This window comes from Zeugodacus cucurbitae, chromosome 6, assembly GCF_028554725.1.
Source record: "Zeugodacus cucurbitae isolate PBARC_wt_2022May chromosome 6, idZeuCucr1.2, whole genome shotgun sequence".
Classification (NCBI taxonomy): domain Eukaryota; kingdom Metazoa; phylum Arthropoda; class Insecta; order Diptera; family Tephritidae; genus Zeugodacus; species Zeugodacus cucurbitae.
The window spans coordinates 39,201,819-39,211,357 of record NC_071671.1 but is presented as its reverse complement, the minus strand read 5'-3'; the positions used below and the strand labels follow the sequence as shown (position 1 = coordinate 39,211,357).

General features: G+C 35.8%; 1 protein-coding gene across 2 annotated transcripts; it reads left to right on the top strand.

Annotated features, from left to right (window-relative positions):
- The first annotated feature begins 207 nt into the window (after nt 1-207).
- Nucleotides 208-9,286, top strand: Tret1-2_2 (facilitated trehalose transporter Tret1-2 homolog). Of its 2 annotated transcripts, none has more exons than XM_011195599.3 (5): nt 208-511; nt 7,063-7,360; nt 7,424-7,615; nt 7,727-8,035; nt 8,140-9,286. In XM_011195599.3, exons 2-5 carry the CDS (start codon nt 7,081-7,083, stop codon nt 8,922-8,924), a joined length of 1,566 nt encoding a protein of 521 aa, XP_011193901.1. In that variant the 5' UTR covers nt 208-511; nt 7,063-7,080; the 3' UTR covers nt 8,925-9,286. The 2 variants fall into 2 exon arrangements, with proteins under 2 accessions (XP_011193901.1, XP_011193900.1); XM_011195598.3 differs by having other exon boundaries at nt 211-511; nt 7,080-7,360.
- Nucleotides 9,287-9,539: the final 253 nt, after the last annotated feature.

Genomic DNA, 9,539 nt, shown 5'->3' with positions numbered 1-9,539 from the left:
ATCTCTAAGTGCGGAGCCGTGAGAGTGTCAGATACGATACCTTTTTTTATTATTTGTTAAATAGATTTTTATGGTCATCGCACAGCCCATCACAGCTAAACAAGCCTTTGGGTAGTTGAGCACGCTAATGATCGAGCGATGGTAGAGGCAGCGGCTCACAGCGGCATTTGAATGTCGCTTTAACGCTTAGCTATGCGACATTTGCGCTTTAGTCGGCTGGCGTAACTGCTTCAAATCGGACCGTTTGACGTAAAACGGATATTTCGTCGGGTCAACCGTTTAGTAAAACGTGTTGTGTGTCGCAAAACAATTTCTATAGTAATCGGTGGTGAAAGCATTTAAATTCAGACAGCCCTGATTATTTGACTCGTGAAGTAAATGTGTCAAACTTGAACTTCAAAGTGTAGAGTACAGCTGTTCGCTTGTCGCATTCAGCTTATTTTTTGTACAAAAACGAGTTTTCGAATTCTTCAACTCTACTCGCATCGTTCGTGACCGTACCACCTCCGAAGTATGTAAATACACTTGGTATCGTGAATTTTGCATTTATTTTACCTGTGTTTTATTATTACTTCTGTGTTGTCGTGTTTATTTCTTTGTGATATTTGACAGTAATGTCTTGAAGTTGCTTGGCCAGTTTCGAATGTTCCGCGTTGGCTTCAATTCCGTCACACGTGCAACACAGTTCAGTTGTATACATTGCATGATCAGATATACTTATGCACATTTTTTAATAATAATAAATAATTATAATCTGTCATCGGTGAGAATTGTCTTAAAAATAGAATTGTCCTTTTAAATTTTTACATTAGTCGTGTTTTAACGAAGTTTTAACTTAGTTGAACCTGTCTACTTATTTTCTCTAAATATTTTATTGAATTGAAACAAAAAATTTGTTTGAAATACAAACAGGATAAATTTAAATATAGCTTCCTTCAGTCATCTTGATTTATGCTCGAAACTAAAATTGTTGTTTAAACATATTTATATAAGCCACGAGTATTTTATTTACTATATATAGGGAGGTGTTGACGTCAATACAATTTTATTTTGAAGCAGGTCTTTTGAATTGATAACACTATGGACACCAAATCGTTTGAAGCTAATAATACTGATAATGATCTACATATGCAACAAGTAAAATTCACAAGGGCACTCTAATGTTATTCTAGAATTTAAAAATTATTTTGAAAACAAAAATTTTAACAACAAACAGAAGTACTAGGCAATAATAAGTTTTTCAAATATGATGTTTGTGCGAACACTGTCATCCACTGTCGAATTTGTTCGCCCGAACACAGGAAGGATAGAATATTTTCAATTTTGTCGAGCAGAACGTCAAAAAAAAAAAAAATTGAATACGAACACTGCCACCATCAAGGAAAATCTTGTAAAAATTAACAAATTCGAGTGTGAATGGGCCGCTTACGTCTATGCATACGTTTTTAAGTTTTGATTTATGACTTACGTTGACCCAGTTTTGAGACGATTAACAACTGTTTACACAAAATGTGATGTTGATATGTTGAGTTGACTCTACCTCAATCTCCTACTTAAACTGTGCTTACCATACAAATCCACATCTAATAATAATATTATTATTATAAAACATTGTTTAAAATAGTACACTACTTTTGAGTGGTCTACATCACTTAACAGTTACAACAGTTAAGTAGCTGAGGTAATTAGTGAGGTAACCATTAGTATTCCGATATAATTAGGCCCTTACAAGTGATCCTAGTTTTAATGTAGACATAATTTATTTGTTTGTTATTTGTAACAACTTTCAATACATTTTCTTAAACAGTTATCATTAATAATACTATTATTCGTGCTTAATTAACTCGAGACATATTTATTAGTGCCAGTTCTGAAGTGACAATTTTCTAACGATATTATTCAAAATGAGCACTAAATTCGATAGTAAGGAAAATGCTACAGTTTCAATTAGAATGGAATTAAATTGATATTTATTTAATAAATGCAATATGAATACAATTTATAGAAACACTTGTGCGACTGAATATGAAACTGGTGTGAATAGAGTGTAAATGATTAGAGAGCTGGAGATCAATACATTGTTGATCGCTCGAGAACGCTTTAAATTCTGGATAACTAAATTGGAATTTTCTTAAGACAGATAAAACGGCTTCTCGTAATAGTCGCCACTCGGAATAATATCCACAATTATTCTAGTCTACTAAATAGTGTTGCACTCCACTCGAAGTTTTATGGTGCCCCGTAACAATAACATTTACTTAGAAACTCAGAATGTCTACAAATCTAATGCAAAAGTACTTACGCGTAATCTCAGATAAAACAATTTTATATGAACAGTGTGCTAACTGTATAAATATGTATTCAGCTCTGACTAAGTGTTTTATATTTCCTATGTAAATATTTGCATTTAATATGCGCATTCACTTAGTCGCTGGTGTGACCAAGTGCAAACATATAAATATATAGACTATTATAATTCTGATAACTTGACCTTTATCAACGTTACGTTATGAAGTGCTGATAACAAATAATGAGATTTCTGAATGCAATTCTTAAGTTGTTCAAGCAAGTACCGACGAAAATGATTTGAAGTGTTTGTGTGTTTCTACTGTTTTATGTGTTTTCTGATTTGATCGGACGGTTGTTAGAGGTAACGTGAAGTGGACACCGAACTGAATAACTACAAAGAAAGAAAGATTATGAGTGGTATGGAAATCTCTCTAAAGGAATTAAAGTTCGGTCTGATCTAATTTTACAAATAAAATAAAGTTATTATTAGGAAACATATTTTTAATGAGGGTTGACATATGCCTCGAAATAAATAAATTATTATTTGTACAATAAAACAAATAGATTTCACAATAAAAAAATATTTGTGATTTGCTTGCTAAGCGATTACTTTAATCTTTTTATGGGTGATGTGATTAAAATTATTAAAGCAAAGGAAGCTAACCATATGTTTTTTGTGTGTTATCTCTAAAATCGTGATACCAAATGAACCAGTATCAACAAACATAGAAATGCAAAAATAACTCCTTTAATATCTACTGTCTTTTTTATTAAATATTTCTATGTATAAATGAAGTCCGTAATCAATTTCCGAGCATTCTCAAACCGTAAACAGAAGAGGGTTAGAGTCTATTCATATTAAAACAGTTTGTTTGCGGTTATGAATATATTCCGCGACTCCGTGACTTCACTGACATTTTTGTATTGTTTTCCTTTCTTTTTTTTGTTTAAAGAATCATAATTAACTGTCTTTTCATATGTGTATGTATGTATTCCCGCTCCCATACACTCTTTATATCAATGTGTACTCAATCTTTCACAACATTGCGCAATATATGAACTGTAAATAGCCCTAGACAGTCCAATGTTTACTGAATCAATTAAAACGACATGCTGATAAATTATCATATCGCTCCAATATTGACCGCTGTTCCGCATCATTTGCACGTAGTAACTCGGTGGTGGTGCTGTACAACATTTTGATTAATGTTGATTGATTTTAAATTAATTGTTTATGATACAATACACATACTGTGACGATTTTGCATATGCAGCTGTTCAACCGATTGCTACGGAGCAAGATTTGCAGATGTTATTTATGAAAGTGAGTTGACATAGGGAAACAAGACAAAATGTGTATTTGTCTTGGACAAAGGCTTTACAGCTCCATAGATTAAATGCAAACTTTTAGATAATTTTTTTTTTAATTTTATTTGAAAAACATACGTATGTATGTACCATATATAGGGATGCAAACATCAGAATGTGTAAATATTAATAAGCCTCTTTATACAACTCCGGAAACACACTTTTTATGCATCGATGTTTTTAGATTCGAAAAATCGATGGCAAACATCGATGCCATTTGACAAAAACATCGATACATCGTTTGCATCCCTAACCATATACATATATTCGATATTAATATTATATAAGAGCTGGTGTAATTCGTGGATCAATTTCACCCAAGCTACATACATGGACATGATTCCAAGATTATATGTTGATTTTATTTCATTAAAATAGCTTTCACATTGACTAATATATGCGGTATAAGCACACCGAAATCCCATATATGGTTTATGGGTGCTAAAGGAAGTAGTGACCCGATTTATTTTTTGGCCAGAGGAATAGAATTTTCAGGAAAATTCATCCTCTTAATTTCATTAGGATTTAATCCTGTGACATCAGAATGCCAAGGAAGTTTTTTTACAAAAGTTGGTTTAAATCGGTCGATTAGTTCCTGTGACATGTTTTTTTGATCCATCAGTGGACGACACCACTCTCATTTTCCTTCTTTATACTTATCTGAGTGCAACTTTCTGTACCCCCTTAACTACGAATGACATCCGCATTTCAAAGAGCTTCGTCATGCTGATCAATTTATTATCTTAACTGTTAATTGTCTAACCCGTTTATTTGTCGGGTGACACAAGCAAACGTTAGGTGAACAAAAAACTATGCAACATATCCTAATTGAAAGTGTGGGAGCCTTGTTTGTGATCTGGCCGGGTCAAAGTGGTTACCACATATCTCAAACTCCTGACTGAAGGACTTAAACAGGTCAAAGCAACAAACGAACGAATTAACCTCCGGAACTCATTTGCTCTCCCCAACTAAAACATTTTATTCAATTGTTGTTTGCATCCTTTAATATAGTACATATCTACTTTTATTTTAATGTGTTACGAACAACCGCTAGGTACAGTTATTTTCAACGCTTATCAAAACATTATATTTATTAGGTAAGAGTAGTGTGTGAAATCTTATTCCGGACTAATAAAAACAAATATTCTAAAAATTATTTGCACATGTGCAAGTCGGATTGCAAAGTATCAAATAACCTCAAGCCCTCATATTTAAATTATTAGCATGCGATATTAACATATATGTATACATATGTATGGTAGGGTGGCCCTTATTTTCCAAAGTATTCCGATTCTCGATCGCACCCCCTAGAAATATGCGAATAGCCCAAAAACTTGTATATACAAAGTTTTGGGTCAATCAAAAAAGGTTTCAAAGCCACACTATCTGGTTTCCATACCGTAATAAGATCTGCATTTTATTACCTTTCCAAAATTACCACAATCTTAAAAATCGGTCGATTGATGATAGAGTTACAGAAATACAAATATGAAATTAAATTTAATGTGGTGCATTCTCAAGCGTCGCATGCTCGTGATATACCGTTATAACGGTTCGAATGTTATTCTTATTATCTTATTACGGTATGGAAAACCAGTATGGGATAATGTGACTTTGAAATATGGAAGTCTGACACATAAAAATGGCAAAAATTCTTATTTTTTCAGGATTTCAAGCTCCTTGCGCAACCTCTAAACCTTTTTTGATTGACCCAAAACTTTGTATATAAAGGGTGATTTTTTAAGAGCTTGATAACTTTTTTAAAAAAAAAAACGCATAAAATTTGCAAAATCTCATCGGTTCTTTATTTGAAACGTTAGATTGGTTCATGACATTTACTTTTTGAAGATAATTTCATTTAAATGTTGACCGCGGCTGCGTCTTAGGTGGTCCATTCGGAAAGTCCAATTTTGGGCAACTTTTTCGAGCATTTCGGCCGGAATAGCCCGAATTTCTTCGGAAATGTTGTCTTCCAAAGCTGGAATAGTTGCTGGCTTATTTCTGTAGACTTTAGACTTGACGTAGCCCCACAAAAAATAGTCTAAAGGCGTTAAATCGCATGATCTTGGTGGCCAACTTACGGGTCCATTTCTTGAGATGAATTGTTCTCCGAAGTTTTCCCTCAAAATGGCCATAGAATCGCGAGCTGTGTGGCATGTAGCGCCATCTTGTTGAAACCACATGTCAACCAAGTTCAGTTCTTCCATTTTTGGCAACAAAAAGTTTGTTAGCATCGAACGATAGCGATCGCCATTCACCGTAACGTTGCGTCCAACAGCATCTTTGAAAAAATACGGTCCAATGATTCCACCAGCGTACAAACCACACCAAACAGTGCATTTTTCGGGATGCATGGGCAGTTCTTGAACGGCTTCTGGTTGCTCTTCACCCCAAATGCGGCAATTTTGCTTATTTACGTAGCCATTCAACCAGAAATGAGCCTCATCGCTGAACAAAATTTGTCGATAAAAAAGCGGATTTCACATTTCGAACCGAACACTGATTTTGGTAATAAAATTCAATGATTTGCAAGCGTTGCTCGTTAGTAAGTCTATTCATGATGAAATGTCAAAGCATACTGAGCATCTTTCTCTTTGACACCATGTCTGAAATCCCACGTGATCTGTCAAATACTAATGCATGAAAATCCTAACCTCAAAAAAATCACCCGTTACTAGTTTTTGGGCTATTCGCATATTTCTAGGGGGTGCGATCGAGAAACCAGAAACTTTTTTTTATCCTCCATACAACTAAGGGCCCCCTAATGTATGTACATGTATACATTCGAATGTTAATTTAAACGTAAAAAGTGAATGCATGACTATCCATTTACATATATACGAGAACGGTACGATACATACTTAGCCTTCAAAACAACGGGGAAATTGTGGAAATATTTATGATTTATTTCTAAACATAGTTTAATTCCGGCTTTATAGTTGATCCAACGTGCAAATTAGGCTTTCGTGGTGACGATAACTTTCCTTTTTGAGTCACAATTTCTGCCCATCGACTGACTTTTGCTGACTTTGCTCCTGCTTCGACCAATTTGATTCTAGTGACGGCGGATGTCTAAATGTTATCACAGAGAAATCGGTATTTTTTTGATTCTACATTCAATCCATCTAATTATTCAGCATAAGAGAGCCTATGACCGTTTTCTTCGGAATCGGCTCTCCGGCTGAGAAAGAGTTCTAATATTACTTATAATGAAGACATCTGTCGATTTACGGGAAGTGCTCAATTTTGACATGTTTATTAATTGAGTTGCATTAATAAAGCTAATTTCAATGTATTTTCAATGATATCTTCGTGTCATCAATGTTACAATTTTCGAAAGCTTTTCTTTTACTCAATGTTATATGCTCAATTTTGAATTTTGATGGGTTATTATTATTTATTTAGTTTTTTCTTTTATTCAGTATGACCGAAAACAACCCCGCCAAACCAGAAGAACTGGAAACTCTGACAACAAAAAATGGTAAAACAGCGAAAGTTGTTTCAGGACTTAATAGGCCAGCAAAAAAGATACCGTTGGGCGAACAAAGGCGTGCGGTTCGACGTCAAGAATTAATGGTGATACTCGGTAATATTGGATTGCTTTCTGCCGGCATGGCGCTGGGTTTGCCAACAGTCACTTTACGGCAGCTGACGGACCCAAACGAGGCTGTCCATCTCAGCGAGTCACAGGCTTCGTGGTTTGGTAAACATATTATATTTATATTGATGATTTTCATTTGGTTTATTTTGATGTTTCTTTCCTTAGCTTCCATCAACACACTTTCATGCCCGCTCGGTGGTCTCCTATCTGGCTTATTACTGGATAAAATGGGCCGCAAAAATACCCTCTATGTGTTAAATGGTATTGCGCTTGCTTCATGGGCTTTGATGGCTTTGGCGATAGAGAGTAATGTCGATACGGTTTTTATACAGCTGATGGTGTCGCGATTTTGTATTGGTGAGTACAAGTTAGTACATAAATTCAAATTAGCAATTAACTAAAGAAGTTATGCCAAAGTCAGAAGTCAGTTTATTAAATAATTACTTCCCGAAATTTTGCTCTCTCAAGGTATTGCTATGGGGATCTCCAGCGCGCCAGTCGGTGTCTACTCCGCCGAAATTAGCTTACCGCGCATACGTGGACGACTAATTCTTGGCACGTCGGTTTCAATAGCTTTGGGTATTCTAGTGATATACATAATGGGATATTTTATACGTAATGACTGGCAGTTAATCTCAATGATTTGCTGTGCCTATCAAATCGTGGCTATACTTTGCATTCTTCCAATGCCCGAATCACCCAGTTGGCTAGTGTCCAAGGGTCGCTTGGAGGAAGCGAGGAGAGCACTCAATTACTTTCGAGGATTGGACAAATCAGGTAAGTGCATTTGAGCTCATTTGTTATAGTCATTCTGCTGATAAGCTCTGTAGAACGGCTATCAGTTCATTGTAATTTCACTGCTTTATCTCCCATCATTCCAGATGAAATCACTCATCCGGAAGTGCTTGCCGAATATAACTTAATGCAGAAATCTATCCAGTTAGGGGAAGGTGTGAAGAAATCACCGTTTCTGAAGAGCATACGCGAACCAGAGGTTTACAAGCCACTTCTAATACTCATGGGCCTTTTCGCTTTCCAACAGTTAACGGGAATCTTTGTTGTAGTCGTTTATGCTGTGCAAATCTCACAAGAGGCTGGCGTCACTATAGACCCATTCATGTGCGCTATCCTGATCGGTGTTGGACGAGTCGCAACCACAGTTCTGCTAGGCATAATTCTGGAGAAATGGGGACGTCGTCGTTCGGGTATTGTGTCGGCGCTTGGCATGTGTATATGCATGTTCTTATTGGCCGGTTATAGCTGGTGTTCAGTGCTGCAATTAATACCGTACCTGCCGGTTATTGCAATTATTTCTTTCATCATCTTAAGCACATTCGGGCTCTACACTTTACCATTCTTCATGATATCTGAGCTTTTCCCGCAGAAAGTACGCGGTGCAGCCTCGGGGCTCACAGTGGCAGTAGGCATGGTTTTCGCATTCATCTGTATTAAAACATACCCGGCAATGAAGAATGCATTAGATAAAGAATTTTGCTTTGTAATTTACGGCATTATGGCTTTCATAGCGGCGATTTATGTGTACGCAGTGTTGCCGGAGACACGTGGCCGCACGCTGCTCGCCATTGAAGACCAGTTCCGCACTGGCGTTAAATCGCAGCGTTATCAAGCCGCTCCAGTGGAAATGCAGGAAGTGTCCGTCAAATGAGCCTACCGAGCACAAAGGAAGTGCTTTAATTAATTACTTGTTGTATGTTCAGTATAATTAGGAAATGAAAGTGATTGCTAATGAAAGCGTATGCAGCACAGTTACAGCGTTTTAGAAGTGTTGCCAATAACTAGATTAAGAATAGCGTCAAACCAATTTGCATTTAATAGATCCAATATCTAAACGCTATCGTAAAGAAAAACAAAATACGTTTCGCAAATATTTTTAAATTAAATTCATAAAAACTTAAACTGTGATAGGTCCATTCGCTTGTAAAGAAGTTGATTATATGTAGTGCTTTAAATTTTAATATTTACAACTCAAATAAACAATAAAAATGTTTTATGTAATAAAAATAATAATATAGGAATTTTGCACAGCGGCACACCGATAGAAAAACAGATCTTCTTTGAATTTCAACTGGTGCTTAATTAATATATTGTAAAGTGAACGAATCAGATGGACTAAAACTTGTGTTATGGGGAAAGTAGGCGTGGTTTTGCACCGATTCCGCCCATTCTCAAACTATAATATTAGGTTGGCAAATATCTCCCTTCCGCCTTTTTGTCTTTTGAATTTCCCGGCTCTGTATAAAGCGCTACAGAGTTCGTATCT

What these genes read in the sequence shown, in the direction of transcription:
- Tret1-2_2 (XM_011195599.3), top strand. Translation starts at nt 7,081, where the DNA reads ATGACCGAAAACAACCCCGCCAAACCAGAAGAACTGGAAACTCTGACA. An exon ending in GTCACAGGCTTCGTGGTTTG is followed by an intron (nt 7,361 to 7,423) that starts GTAAACATATTA and finishes TTCTTTCCTTAG; the next exon opens with CTTCCATCAACACACTTTCA. An exon ending in TCGAGGATTGGACAAATCAG is followed by an intron (nt 8,036 to 8,139) that starts GTAAGTGCATTT and finishes CCATCATTCCAG; the next exon opens with ATGAAATCACTCATCCGGAA.